This window comes from Carcharodon carcharias, chromosome 19, assembly GCF_017639515.1.
Source record: "Carcharodon carcharias isolate sCarCar2 chromosome 19, sCarCar2.pri, whole genome shotgun sequence".
NCBI classification, from domain to species: Eukaryota; Metazoa; Chordata; class Chondrichthyes; order Lamniformes; family Lamnidae; genus Carcharodon; species Carcharodon carcharias.
The window spans coordinates 62,517,639-62,536,653 of NC_054485.1; the positions used below are offsets into that span (position 1 = coordinate 62,517,639).

Here is a 19,015-nt window from a genome sequence, read left to right on the forward strand (position 1 = left end):
TGTCAGAGATGGACCACGTGAAAATGATGGAGGGGTGGAAATTGGAAGCAAAATTAATAAATTTTTCCAGGTCCCAACGAGAGCATGAAGCAGCACCGAAGTAATCATCGATGTACTGGAGAAAGAGTTGTGGGACAGGGCCGGAGTAGGACTGGAACAAGGAATGTTCCACATACCCCATAAAGAGAGAGGCATAGCTGGGGCCCATGCGGGTACCCATAGGCACACCTTTTATTTGAAGGAAGTGAGAGGAGTTAAAGGAGAAATTGTTCAGTGTGAGAACAAGTTCAGCCAGTGGTGGATGGGGATTGTTCGGGCCTCTGTTCAAGGAAGAAGCTAAGGGCCCTCAGACTATCCTGGTGGGGGATGGAGGTGTGGAGGGATTGGACGTCCATGGTGATGAGGAGTCGGTTGGGGCCAGGGAACTGGAAATTGTTGATGTGACGTAGGGTGTCAGAGGAATCACAGATGTAGGTGGGAAGGGACTGGACAAGGGGAGAGAGAAGGGAGTCAAGATAGCGAGAAATGAGTTCCGTGGGGCAGGAACAAGCTGACATGATCGGTCTGCTGGGACAGTCCTGTTTGTGGATTTTGAATAGGAGGTAGAAGCGGGCCGTCCGAGGTTGGGCGACTATCAGGTTGGAAGCTGTGGAAGGAAGATCTCCAGAGGAGATGAGGTCAGTGACAGTCCTGGAAACAATGGCTTGATGTTCAGTGGTGGGGTCATGGTCCAGGGAGAGGTAGGAGGAAGTGTCTGCGAGTTGACACTCAGCCTCTAAAACACTCAGGTCTGTCACAGTGATGCATCAACAATAAAGCACTTTGCATGTCATAGTCAACCATCAAAAATAAAACACTCTGGTCTGTCACAGTCAAGCATCAACAATAAAATGCTCGGGTTTGTCACAGTGAAGCATTAACAATAAAACACTCTGCGAGTCACAATCAGCCATCAACAATAAAATACTCCCCGTGTCACAATCAACCATCAACAATAAAGTACTCCAGCCTCGCCCAATGAACCATCAACAATAAAACACACTGGCCTGTTACAGTCAACCATCAACAATAAAACACGGCAGCTTGTCACAGTCAACCATCAACAGTGAAGCATGCTGTGCATCACAATCAGCCATCAATAAGATATCATTCTGCCTGTCACAGTCAACCATCAATTATAAACACTCTGCGAGTCACAATCAATCATCAACAATAAAACACTCCGGTGTATCACTGTTAACGATCAACATTAAAACACTCTGCCTGCCACGGTCAACTATCAATAATAAAACATTCCCCGTGTCACAATCAGCCATCAACAATAGAACACTCTGTTCTGTCACAGTCAACCATCAACAATTTCCAAATTTCCTCCATTGCTCATTCATTTTCTCCTCCCATTGGTCTAGAGGACTTGGGGTAATGTTACAGCTATTAAATAAAAAAAAGCTGTGTCACATGAGCTGACACTAAGGGTCTGATTTTCTGGTCCTGTTTGGGTCTGCACAGAGTCTGGAATTAGAGTAAAATGATTGCTGAGCAGCAAGGTTGGAAGTCCTGCCTCCATTTCCTCCCCTGGTTATTTTCAGCTAAGTGGAGAAGAGGGTAGTTCGGGTCCCCATGCACTACTGGTTAGAAGTAGCTGACACCATTCTAGATGTGAGCAGTTCAGAACTCGTGCAAAGTGGTCATGTTTTGGAAGCCTTTCTGAATCATGTCTGTAGACTAAAGGTATGAACCATGATTGGAAGCAGGAAGAGTATAAAAGCTGAATAAAATGTAGTTTTATTCACTTTCGAGTTCATCATGAAATACTCCAGCCTGAGTTACATCTATGTTTATTAAAATGAGTGTTGACAGTGCTGTGATTGTAAAAGGTACGTGACCATTAGATAATGTGGTTGACAGTTGTTACTTCTGGCAAATGGTAAGCTGTCAGGTGAAGGAACAGTACTTTAAAAGTGGAGAAGTCTTCGGATTCATTAGAATAGATTAAAGAAATATGAAAGAGGATGACGTTTTGAAGTGTCTATTCAAATAAAGGTTTTTTATTTTGACAGATTTATGAGCTTTTCAGTGACTTCTAAATGGTATTATAGGGCTTGTGAGTTCTTTTTATAAAATGGATACTGTGTGAATGCTGTGGGGGAGGGGAATGGGGAGGAGGGGGTGAAGCAGAGGTAAGGGGCTAGGGAGTGAAGGGGATTATGTGGATGAAGGTGAGGGTGACTTTACACTGATCTGAAGAACTGAGCCAATGTTTCCTTTTAAACTGGCTGCCTTGGCATTGGCCTGCCTCCAACTCCAGACCGTTCCAGGAGATGAAAATCCTGCCTGCCAGAAATGCTGGGACAGAGGCAGGATGTCGATGTGGGGAAAATTCCAGACTCTCAATTCCCACCTCCATGATAAAAATCCAGCCCCAAGATTCCAGACTACTCGAAGCAACTGTAACAAATGGAACAAAGAAATATGCTTGAGAATTGGCTTAAAGCATTGCATGGCCGAGCTCTTTAGCTGATCTGTATATGGCTTCCTACTTGTCATCCTACACAAGTAGACCATTCACTGAGGCAAACCTGAATGTTGGGGAATTTCCTAGGTGACATAGTCAGGATTTCAATAAAATATTTACATTAAGTCCAACTCCATGTTCTTGAGCCCAGGCTCTGACACCTCATAGCAGTCCTGACCGAATGATGCATTGTCAACAGGACCATCTTTCAGCTGAGATGCAAAATGTGGCTGTAACAAGCTACTTAGTACAAAATACACAACCACATCAAATCCATAAACCACTGGATTTCATAGCTGTATCCCTTCCTACCCTCACTCCCCCCTTGTAATCTATCGGGTCGATTGAAGGGGGTTAAGTGGAGCTGAGAGCACCAATAAAACATTGCAATAGTGACAAAATATCATTGCTGGAGCCCAGATTAATTGCATACTATGGACTGCCGACCACAAGCATGTCTCTTTATTGCAAAGTCAGCTAGTGTGATGGAAAGCTAGTTTAATGAAACTCACTTTGAGGGTCTATTAAAATACTATGAGAAGGAAGCAGTGCTTGTATAATGACTTCCAATAATTAGAATCAGCTTCAGCTCAAATCATTAGGTCGTGTTGAGACATTTTAAAAGGAAGCTAATTATTCCCTCCAGGATTTCTGCTGTGTCAAAGCTTAGCTGGATGTTGGAGGGATGGTGTCAGTTATAAAGCTGATGAATATAAAGCACAGAACCTACAACTCCACCTATGGACACAAGTCATCCTGGGCAATGATTAGGAGATGCAATTCACTTTAAATTAACACTAACATTCAGTCACACTCATACATACACTGATATACACACACACACTGATACATACACACAGAAAGACACACTGATACATATACACAGAAACGCACACCGATAAATACACACGGAAAACACATTGATACATACACACAGGAACACACATTGATACATACATCAGAAACGCACATTGATACATACACACAGAAATGCACATTGATACATACACACAGAAACGCACATTGATGCATACACACAGAAATACACACATAACATACACACAAAAATGCACACTGATACATACACACAGAAATACACACTGATACATACACACAAACGCACATTGATACATACACACAGAAATACACATTGATACATACGCATAGAAACGCACACTGATACATACACACAAAAAGACACACTGATACATATACACAGAAACGCGCACTTATAAATACACACAAATATACACACAGAAACACACACTGATACATACACACAGAAACACGCACTGATACATACACAGAGAAACCCAGGCTGAAACATACACACAGAAACACACACTGATACATACTCACAGAAATACAGATCGATATATACACACAGGAACGCACATCGATACATTCACACAGAAAAACACATTGATACATACACACGGAAATATAAACTGATACGTACACACAGAAACGCACACGGATACATACACACAGAAACGCACACTGATACATAAACACAGAAATACACATTATTACATACACAGAAACACACACTGATACATACACACAGAAATACACACTGATATATACACACAGAAATATACACACAGAAACACACACTGATACATACACACAGAAACCCAGGCTGATACATACACACAGAAATCCAGGCTGAAACATCCACACAGAAACGCACACTGATACATACACACAGAAACGCACATTGATACATACACACAGAAATGCACACTGATACATACACACAGAAACGCACACTGATACATACACAGAGAAAAACACATTGATACATACACTCAGAAACGCACACTGATACATACACACAGAAACGCACACTGATACATACACACAGAAAAACACATTGATACATACACACAGAAACGCACACTGATACATACACACAGAAAAACACATTGATACATACACACAGAAACGCACACTGATACATACACACAGAAACACACACTGATACATACACACAGAAACGCACATTGATACATACACACAGAAAAACACATTGATACATACACACAGAAACGCACACTGATACATACACACAGAAACGCACATTGATACATACACACAGAAAAACACATTGATACATACACACAGAAAAACACATTGATACATACAAAGAAACGCACACTGATACATACACACAGAAAAACACATTGATACATACACACAGAAAAACACATTGATACATACACACAGAAACACACACTGATACATACACACAGAAACGCACATTGATACATACACACAGAAATACACACTGATATATACACACAGAAATATACACACAGAAACACACACTGATACATACACACAGAAACCCAGGCTGATACATACACACAGAAATCCAGGCTGAAACATCCACACAGAAACTCACACTGATACATACACACAGAAACGCACACTGATACATACACACAGAAAAACACATTGATACATACCCTCAGAAACGCACACTGATACATACACACAGAAAAACACATTGATACATACACACAGAAACGCACACTGATACATACACACAGAAAAACACATTGATACATACACAAAGAAACGCACACTGATACATACACACAGAAACACACACTGATACATACACACAGAAACGCACATTGATACATACACACAGAAAAACACATCGATACATACACACAGAAACGCACATTGATACATACACACAGAAATGCACACTGATACATACACACAGAAACGCACATTGATACATACACGCAGAAATGCACACTGATACATACACGCAGAAACGCACACTGATACATACACACAGAAAAACACATTGATACATACACTCAGAAACGCACACTGATACATACACACAAACGCACACTGATACATACACACAGAAAAACACATTGATACATACACACAGAAATGCACACTGATACATACACACAGAAACGCACACTGATACATACACACAGAAAAACACATTGATACATACATACAGAAACGCACACTGGTACATACGCACAGAAAAACACATTGATACATACACAAAGAAACGCACACTGATACATACACACAGAAACACACACTGATACATACACACAGAAACGCACATTGATACATACACACAGAAAAACACATTGATGCATCAACACAGAAACGCACACTGATACATACACACAGAAACGCACATTGATACATTCACACAGAAAAACACATTGATACATACACACGGAAATATAAACTGATACGTACACACAGAAACGCACACGGATACATACACACAGAAACGCACACTGATACATAAACACAGAAATACACATTATTACATACACAGAAACGCACACTGATACATACGCACAGAAATACACACTGATATATACACACAGAAATATACACACAGAAACACACACTGATACATACACACAGAAACCTAGGCTGATACATACACACAGAAATCCAGGCTGAAACATCCACACAGAAACGCACACTGATACATACACAAAGAAACGCACATTGATACATACACGCAGAAATGCACACTGATACATACACACAGAAACGCACACTGATACATACACACAGAAAAACACATTGATACATACACTCAGAAACGCACACTGATACATACACACAGAAACGTACACTGATACATACACACAGAAAAACACATTGATACATACACACAGAAACGCACACTGATACATACACACAGAAACGCACACTGATACATACACAAAGAAACACACACTGATACATACACACAGAAAGACACACTGATACATACACACAGAAACGCACATTGATACATACACACAGAAAAACACATTGATACATACACACAGAAAAACACATTGATACATACAAAGAAACGCACACTGATACATACACACAGAAAAACACGTTGATACATACACACAGAAAAACACATTGATACATACACACAGAAACACACACTGATACATACACACAGAAACGCACATTGATACATACACACAGAAATACACACTGATATATACACACAGAAATATACACACAGAAACACACACTGATACATACACACAGAAACCTAGGCTGATACATACACACAGAAATCCAGGCTGAAACATCCACACAGAAACTCACACTGATACATACACACAGAAACGCACATTGATACATACACACAGAAACGCACACTGATACATACACACAGAAACGCACACTGATACATACACACAGAAAAACACATTGATACATACCCTCAGAAACGCACACTGATACATACACACAGAAACGCACACTGATACATACACACAGAAAAACACATTGATACATACACTCAGAAACGCACACTGATACATACACACAGAAACGCACAATGATACATACACAGAAAAAAACATTGATACATACATACAGAAACGCACACTGATACATACGCACAGAAAAACACATTGATACATACACAAAGAAACGCACACTGATACATACACACAGAAACACACACTGATACATACACACAGAAACACACATTGATACATACACGCAGAAAAACACATTGATACATACACACAGAAACTCACACTGATACATACACACAGAAACGCACATTGATACATACACACAGAAAAACACACTGATACATACACTCAGAAACGCACACTGATACATACACACAGAAAAACACATTGATACATACACACAGAAACGCACATTGATACATACACACAGAAAAACACATTGATACATATAAAGCAACGCACACTGATACATACACACAGAAAAACACATTGATACATACACACAGAAAAACACATTGATACATACACACAGAAACACACACTGATACATACACACAGAAACGCACATTGATACATACACACAGAAATACACACTGATATATACACACAGAAATATACACACAGAAACACACACAGAAACCCAGGCTGATACATACACACAGAAATCCAGGCTGAAACATCCACACACAAACTCACACTGATACATACACACAGAAACGCACATTGATACATACACACAGAAATGCACACTGATACATACACACAGAAACGCACACTGATACATACACACAGAAAAACACATTGATACATACACTCAGAAACGCACACTGATACATACACACAGAAACGCACACTGATACATACACACAGAAAAACACATTGATACATACACACAGAAACGCACACTGATACATACACACAGAAAAACGCATTGATACATACACACAGAAACGCACACTGATACATACACACAGAAACGCACACTGATACATACACACAGAAAAACACATTGATACATACACACAGAAACACGCACTGATACATACACACAGAAACACACACTGATATATACACAGAAATACACACTAATACATACACACAGAAATACACACTGATACGTACACACAGAAATACATACTGATACACACAGAAATACACATTGATACATACACACAGAAACGCACACTGATACATACACATAGAAATACATATTGATACATACACACAGAAACGCACACTGATACATACACACGGAAATACACACTGATACATACACACAGAAATACACACTGATATATACACACAGAAATATACACACAGAAACACACACTGATACATACACACAGAAACCCAGGCTGATACATACACAGAAATCCAGGCTGAAACATCCACACAGAAACTCACACTGATACATACACACAGAAACGCACATTGATACACACACACAGAAAAACACATCGATACATACACACAGAAAAACACATTGATACATACACACAGAAATGCACACTGATACATACACACAGAAACGCACACTGATACATACACTCAGAAAAACACATTGATACATACACTCAGAAACACACACTGATACATACACACAGAAACGCACACTGATACATACACACAGAAAAACACATTGATACATACACACAGAAAAACACATTGATACATACACACAGAAACGCACACTGATACATACACACAGAAACGCACATTGATAAATACACACAGAAAAACACGTTGATACATACACTCAGAAACACACACTGATACATACACACAGAATCGCACACTGATACATACACACAGAAAAACACATTGATACATACACACAGAAACGCACACTGATACATACACACAGAAATGCACACTGATACATACACACAGAAACGCACATTGATACATACACACAGAAAAACACATTGATACATACACACAGAAAAACACATTGATACATACACACAGAAACGCACACTGATACATACACACAGAAACGCACATTGATACATACACACAGAAATACACACTGATATATACACACAGAAATATACACACAGAAACACACACTGATACATACACACAGAAACCCAGGCTGATACATACACACAGAAATCCAGGCTGAAACATCCACACAGAAACTCACACTGATACATACACACAGAAAAGCACACTGATACATACACACAGAAAAACACATTGATACATACCCTCAGAAACGCACACTGATACATACACACAGAAAAACACATTGATACATACACACAGAAATGCACACTGATACATACACACAGAAAAACACATTGATACATACACAAAGAAACGCACACTGATACATACACACAGAAACACACACTGATACATACACACAGAAACGCACATTGATACATACACACAGAAAAACACATCGATACATACACACAGAAACGCACTATGATACATACACACAGAAATGCACACTGATACATACACACAGAAACGCACATTGATACATACACGCAGAAACGCACACTGATACATACACACAGAAACGCACACTGATACATACACACAGAAAAACACATTGATACATACACTCAGAAACGCACACTGATACATACACACAAACGCACACTGATACATACACACAGAAAAACACATTGATACATACACACAGAAATGCACACTGATACATACACACAGAAACGCACACTGATACATACACACAGAAAAACACATTGATACATACACTCAGAAACGCACACCGATACATACACACAGAAACGCACACTGATACATACACACAGAAAAAAACATTGATACATACATACAGAAACGCACACTGGTACATACGCACAGAAAAACACATTGATACATACACAAAGAAACGCACACTGATACATACACACAGAAACACACACTGATACATACACACAGAAACGCACATTGATACATACACACAGAAAAACACATTGATACATCCACACAGAAACGCACACTGATACATACACACAGAAACGCACATTGATACATTCACACAGAAAAACACATTGATACATACACACGGAAATATAAACTGATACGTACACACAGAAACGCACACGGATACATACACACAGAAACGCACACTGATACATAAACACAGAAATACACATTATTACATACACAGAAACGCACACTGATACATACGCACAGAAATACACACTGATATATACACACAGAAATATACACACAGAAACACACACTGATACATACACACAGAAACGCACACTGATACATACACACAGAAATCCAGGCTGAAACATCCACACAGAAACGCACACTGATACATACACAAAGAAACGCACATTGATACATACACGCAGAAACGCACACTGATACATACACACAGAAACGCACACTGATACATACACACAGAAAAACACATTGATACATACACTCAGAAACGCACACTGATACATACACACAGAAACGTACACTGATACATACACACAGAAAAACACATTGATACATACACACAGAAACGCACACTGATACATACACACAGAAACACACACTGATACATACACACAGAAACGCACATTGATACATACACACAGAAAAACACATTGATACATACACACAGAAACGCACACTGATACATACACACAGAAACACACATTGATACATACACACAGAAAAACACATTGATACATACACACAGAAAAAAACATTGATACATACAAAGAAACGCACACTGATACATACACACAGAAAAACACATTGATACATACACACAGAAAAACACATTGATACATACACACAGAAACACACACTGATACATACACACAGAAACGCACATTGATACATACACACAGAAATACACACTGATATATACACACAGAAATATACACACAGAAACACACACTGAAACATACACACAGAAACCCAGGCTGATACATACACACAGAAATCCAGGCTGAAACATCCACACAGAAACTCACACTGATACATACACACAGAAACGCACATTGATACATACACACAGAAACGCACACTGATACATAAATACAGAAACGCACACTGGTACATACGCACAGAAAAACACATTGATACATACACAAAGAAACGCACACTGATACATACACACAGAAACACACACTGATACATACACACAGAAACGCACATTGATACATACACACAGAAAAACACATTGATACATCCACACAGAAACGCACACTGATACATACACACAGAAACGCACATTGATACATTCACACAGAAAAACACATTGATACATACACACGGAAATATAAACTGATACGTACACACAGAAACGCACACGGATACATACACACAGAAACGCACACTGATACATAAACACAGAAATACACATTATTACATACACAGAAACGCACACTGATACATACGCACAGAAATACACACTGATATATACACACAGAAATATACACACAGAAACACACACTGATACATACACACAGAAACCTAGGCTGATACATACACACAGAAATCCAGGCTGAAACATCCACACAGAAACGCACACTGATACATACACAAAGAAACGCACATTGATACATACACGCAGAAATGCACACTGATACATACACACAGAAACGCACACTGATACATACACACAGAAAAACACATTGATACATACACTCAGAAACGCACACTGATACATACACACAGAAACGTACACTGATACATACACACAGAAAAACACATTGATACATACACACAGAAACGCACACTGATACATACACACAGAAACGCACACTGATACATACACAAAGAAACGCACACTGATACATACACACAGAAACACACACTGATACATACACACAGAAACGCACATTGATACATACACACAGAAAAACACATTGATACATACACACAGAAACGCACACTGATACATACACACAGAAACACACATTGATACATACACACAGAAAAACACATTGATACATACACACAGAAAAACACATTGATACATACAAAGAAACGCACACTGATACATACACACAGAAAAACACATTGATACATACACACAGAAAAACACATTGATACATACACACAGAAACACACACTGATACATACACACAGAAACACACATTGATACATACACACAGAAATACACACTGATATATACACACAGAAATATACACACAGAAACACACACTGATACATACACACAGAAACCCAGGCTGAGACATACACACAGAAATCCAGGCTGAAACATCCACACAGAAACTCACACTGATACATACACACAGAAACGCACATTGATACATACACACAGAAACGCACACTGATACATACATACAGAAACGCACACTGGTACATACGCACAGAAAAACACATTGATACATACACAAAGAAACGCACACTGATACATACACACAGAAACACACACTGATACATACACACAGAAACGCACATTGATACATACACACAGAAAAACACATTGATACATCCACACAGAAACGCACACTGATACATACACACAGAAACGCACATTGATACATTCACACAGAAAAACACATTGATACATACACACGGAAATATAAACTGATACGTACACACAGAAACGCACACGGATACATACACACAGAAACGCACACTGATACATAAACACAGAAATACACATTATTACATACACAGAAACGCACACTGATACATACGCACAGAAATACACACTGATATATACACACAGAAATATACACACAGAAACACACACTGATACATACACACAGAAACCTAGGCTGATACATACACACAGAAATCCAGGCTGAAACATCCACACAGAAACGCACACTGATACATACACAAAGAAACGCACATTGATACATACACGCAGAAATGCACACTGATACATACACACAGAAACGCACACTGATACATACACACAGAAAAACACATTGATACATACACTCAGAAACGCACACTGATACATACACACAGAAACGTACACTGATACATACACACAGAAAAACACATTGATACATACACACAGAAACGCACACTGATACATACACACAGAAACGCACACTGATACATACACAAAGAAACGCACACTGATACATACACACAGAAACACACACTGATACATACACACAGAAACGCACATTGATACATACACACAGAAAAACACATTGATACATACACACAGAAACGCACACTGATACATACACACAGAAACACACATTGATACATACACACAGAAAAACACATTGATACATACACACAGAAAAACACATTGATACATACAAAGAAACGCACACTGATACATACACACAGAAAAACACATTGATACATACACACAGAAAAACACATTGATACATACACACAGAAACACACACTGATACATACACACAGAAACGCACATTGATACATACACACAGAAATACACACTGATATATACACACAGAAATATACACACAGAAACACACACTGATACATACACACAGAAACCCAGGCTGATACATACACACAGAAATCCAGGCTGAAACATCCACACAGAAACTCACACTGATACATACACACAGAAACGCACATTGATACATACACACAGAAACGCACACTGATACATACACACAGAAACGCACACTGATACATACACACAGAAAAACACATTGATACATACCCTCGGAAACGCACACTGATACATACACACAGAAACGCACACTGATACATACACACAGAAAAACACATTGATACATACACACAGAAACGCACACTGATACATACACACAGAAACGCACATTGATACATACACACAGAAAAACACATTGATACATACACACAGAAACGCACACTGATACATACACACAGAAACGCACATTGATACATACACACAGAAAAACACATTGATACATACACACAGAAAAACACATTGATACATACAAAGAAACGCACACTGATACATACACACAGAAAAACACATTGATACATACACACAGAAAAACACATTGATACATACACACAGAAACACACACTGATACATACACACAGAAACGCACATTGATACATACACACAGAAATACACACTGATATATACACACAGAAATATACACACAGAAACACACACTGATACATACACACAGAAACCCAGGCTGATACATACACACAGAAATCCAGGCTGAAACATCCACACAGAAACTCACACTGATACATACACACAGAAACGTACATTGATACATACACACAGAAACGCACACTGATACATACACACAGAAACGCACACTGATACATACACACAGAAAAACACATTGATACATACCCTCAGAAACGCACACTGATACATACACACAGAAACGCACACTGATACATACACACAGAAAAACACATTGATACATACACACAGAAACGCACACTGATACATACACACAGAAAAACACATTGATACATACACAAAGAAATGCACACTGATACATACACACAGAAACACACACTGATACATACACACAGAAACGCACATTGATACACACACACAGAAAAATACATCGAGACATACACACAGAAACGCACATTGATACATACACACAGAAACGCACACTGATACATACACACAGAAACGCACATTGATACATACACTCAGAAACGCACACTGATACATACACACAAACGCACACTGATACATACACACAGAAAAACACATTGATACATACACACAGAAATGCACACTGATACATACACACAGAAACGCACACTGATACATACACACAGAAAAACACATTGATACATACACACAGAAACGCACACTGATACATACACACAGAAAAACACATTGATACATACACAAAGAAACGCACACTGATACATACACACAGAAACACACACTGATACATACACACAGAAACGCACATTGATACACACACACAGAAAAACACATCGATACATACACTCAGAAATGCACACTGATACATACACACAAACGCACACTGATACATACACACAGAAAAACACATTGATACATACACACAGAAATGCACACTGATACATACACACAGAAACGCACACTGATACATACACACAGAAAAACACATTGATACATACACTCAGAAACGCACACTGATACATACACACAGAAATGCACACTGATACATACACACAGAAAAAAACATTGATACATACATACAGAAACGCACACTGATACATACGCACAGAAAAAAACATTGATACATACACAAAGAAACGCACACTGATACATACACACAGAAACACACACTGATACATACACACAGAAACGCACATTGATACATACACACAGAAAAACACATTGATACATACACACAGAAACGCACACTGATACATACACACAGAAACGCACATTGATACATACACACAGAAAAACACACTGATACATACACTCAGAAACGCACACTGATACATACACACAGAAACGCACACTGATACATACACACAGAAACGCACACTGATACATACACACAGAAAAACACATTGATACATACACACAGAAACGCACACTGATACATACACACAGAAAAACACATTGATACATACACACAGAAACGCACACTGATACATACACACAGAAACACACACTGATACATACACACAGAAACGCACATTGATACACACACACAGAAAAACACATCGATACATACACTCAGAAACGCACACTGATACATACACACAAACGCACACTGATACATACACACAGAAAAACACATTGATACATACACACAGAAATGCACACTGATACATACACACAGAAACGCACACTGATACATACACACAGAAAAACACATTGATACATACACTCAGAAACGCACACTGATACATACACACAGAAACGCACACTGATACATACACACAGAAAAAAACATTGATACATACATACAGAAACGCACACTGATACATACGCACAGAAAAACACATTGATACATACACAAAGAAACGCACACTGATACATACACACAGAAACACACACTGATACATACACACAGAAACGCACATTGATACATACACACAGAAAAACACATTGATACATACACACAGAAACGCACACTGATACATACACACAGAAACGCACATTGATACATACACACAGAAAAACACACTGATACATACACTCAGAAACGCACACTGATACATACACACAGAAACGCACACTGATACATACACACAGAAAAACACATTGATACATACACACAGAAACGCACATTGATACATACACACAGAAAAACACATTGATACATATAAAGCAACGCACACTGATACATACACACAGAAAAACACATTGATACATACACACAGAAAAACACATTGATACATACACACAGAAACACACACTGATACATACACACAGAAACGCACATTGATACATACACACAGAAATACACACTGATATATACACACAGAAATATACACACAGCAACACACACAGAAACCCAGGCTGATACATACACACAGAAATCCAGGCTGAAACATCCACACACAAACTCACACTGATACATACACACAGAAACGCACATTGATACATACACACAGAAATGCACACTGATACATACACACAGAAACGCACACTGATACATACACACAGAAAAACACATTGATACATACACTCAGAAACGCACACTGATACATACACACAGAAACGCACACTGATACATACACACAGAAAAACACATTGATACATACACACAGAAACGCACACTGATACATACACACAGAAAAACGCATTGATACATACACACAGAAATGCACACTGATACATACACACAGAAACGCACATTGATACATACACACAGAAAAACACATTGATACATACACACAGAAACGCACACTGATACATACACACAGAAACACACACTGATATATACACAGAAATACACACTAATACATACACACAGAAATACACACTGATACGTACACACAGAAATACATACTGATACACACAGAAATACACATTGATACATACACACAGAAACGCACACTGATACATACACACGGAAATACACACTGATACATACACACGGAAATACACACTGATATATACACACAAAAATATACACACAGAAACACACACTGATACATACACACAGAAACCCAGGCTGATACATACACAGAAATCCAGGCTGAAACATCCACACAGAAACTCACACTGATACATACACACAGAAACGCACATTGATACACACACACAGAAAAACACATCGATACATACACACAGAAAAACACATTGATACATACACACAGAAATGCACACTGATACATACACACAGAAACGCACACTGATACATACACTCAGAAAAACACATTGATACATACACTCAGAAACACACACTGATACATACACACAGAAACGCACACTGATACATACACACAGAAAAACACATTGATACATACACACAGAAAAACACATTGATACATACACACAGAAACGCACACTGATACAGACACACAGAAACGCACACTGATACATACACACAGAAAAGCACATTGATAAATACACACAGAAAAACACATTGATACATACACTCAGAAACACACACTGATACATACACACAGAATCGCACACTGATACATACACACAGAAAAACACATTGATACATACACACAGAAACGCACACTGATACATACACACAGAAATGCACACTGATACATACACACAGAAACGCACATTGATACATACACACAGAAAAACACATTGATACATACACACAGAAAAACACATTGATACATACACACAGAAACGCACACTGATACATACACACAGAAACGCACACTGATACATACACACAGAAACGCACATTGATACATACACACAGAAAAACACATTGATACATACACACAGAAATGCACATTGATACATACACACAGAAACGCACACTGATACATACACACAGAAACGCACACTGATACATACACACAGAAACGCACATTGATACATATACACACAGAAAAACACATTGATACATACACACAGAAACGCACACTGATACATACACATGGAAATACACACTGATACATACATACGGAAATACACACTGATATATACACACAGAAATACACACTGATATATACACACAGAAATACACACTGATACATACACACAGAAACACACAATGATACATAGACACAGAAACACACGCTGATACATACACACAGAATCCCAGGCTGATACATACACAGAAATGCACACTGATACATATGCACACTGATGCATACACACAGAGACGTACATTGACATATAAAAGCACACAGAAAATTATAAAATGTGTGATTTTACACTGCTCAGTTCCCTGTTCAAAGCCTTTCTGGGTGAGTTGGTGGGTGGGTGGACAGTCTGAACAGACTGGGAGTAGTGTGAAGCTGGACAGGAGGATGGTGAAGTTGGACAGGAGGAGGGTGAAGCAGACCGGGAGGAATATGAAGCTGGGCAGGAGGAATGTGAAGCTGGACAGGCAGAGGGTAAAGCTAGACAGGAGGAGTGTGGAGCTGGATAGGAGGAAGGTGAAGTGGGACAGGAGAAGGGTGAAGCCGGGCAGGAGGAGTGTGAAGCTGCACAGGAGGAGGGTGAAGCAGACCAGGGGAGTGTGGAGCTGGACAGGAGTGTGAAGCTGGACAGGAGGAATGTGGAGCTGGGCAGGAGGAGTGTGGAGCTGGGCAGGAGGAGTGTGGAGCTGGGCAGGAGGAGGATGAAGCTAGAGAGGAGGAGGGTGAAGCAGACCGGGAGGACTGTAAAGCTGGACAGGAGGAGGGTGAAGCAGGCTGGGAGGAGCATGAAGCAGACTGGGGAGGCGGACGCCAGGTGTACTGGTAAAGTCACTGGACTAGTAATCCAGAGGCTAATGCTCTGGGTAAATGGGTTCACATCCAGGCTGGAATTAAAAGCTATTCTCAGTAATAGTGACCAGGAAACCATTGTTGATTGTTGTAAAAACCCATCTGGTTCACTAATATCCTTTAGAGAAGAAAATCTGCAGTCATTACCTGGTCTGGCCTAGATGTGACTCTAGACTCACAGCATTATATTTGATTCTCAACTACCCTCTGAAATGGCATAGCATGCCACTCAGTTGTATCAAACTGGTACAGAAAAGTTGGTAAAAAATGAAACTGGGCAGACAACCCAGCATTGACCCAGGCACCATAAATGACACTGGCAAACCCAGCCCTGTCAATCCTGCAAAGTCCTCCTTACTAACATTTGGGGGCTTGTGCCGAATTGGGAGAACTGTCTCACAGACTAGTCAAGCAACAGCCTGACTCGTGGAAT

The 19,015-nt window shown here is 39.2% G+C and overlaps 1 protein-coding gene across 2 annotated transcripts in view; it reads right to left on the minus strand.

Moving 5' to 3' along the window:
- Positions 1-1,959: 1,959 nt before the first annotated feature.
- LOC121291511 overlaps positions 1,960-19,015 on the minus strand; it is an 81,401-nt gene continuing 64,345 nt past the window's right edge. For both annotated transcript variants that reach the window (XM_041212800.1, XM_041212801.1), the window contains one exon: positions 1,960-2,448. In XM_041212800.1, coding sequence (XP_041068734.1) covers positions 2,189-2,448 — 260 coding nt within the window. In that variant the 3' untranslated portion in view covers positions 1,960-2,188. The remainder of the gene's footprint in view (positions 2,449-19,015) is intronic.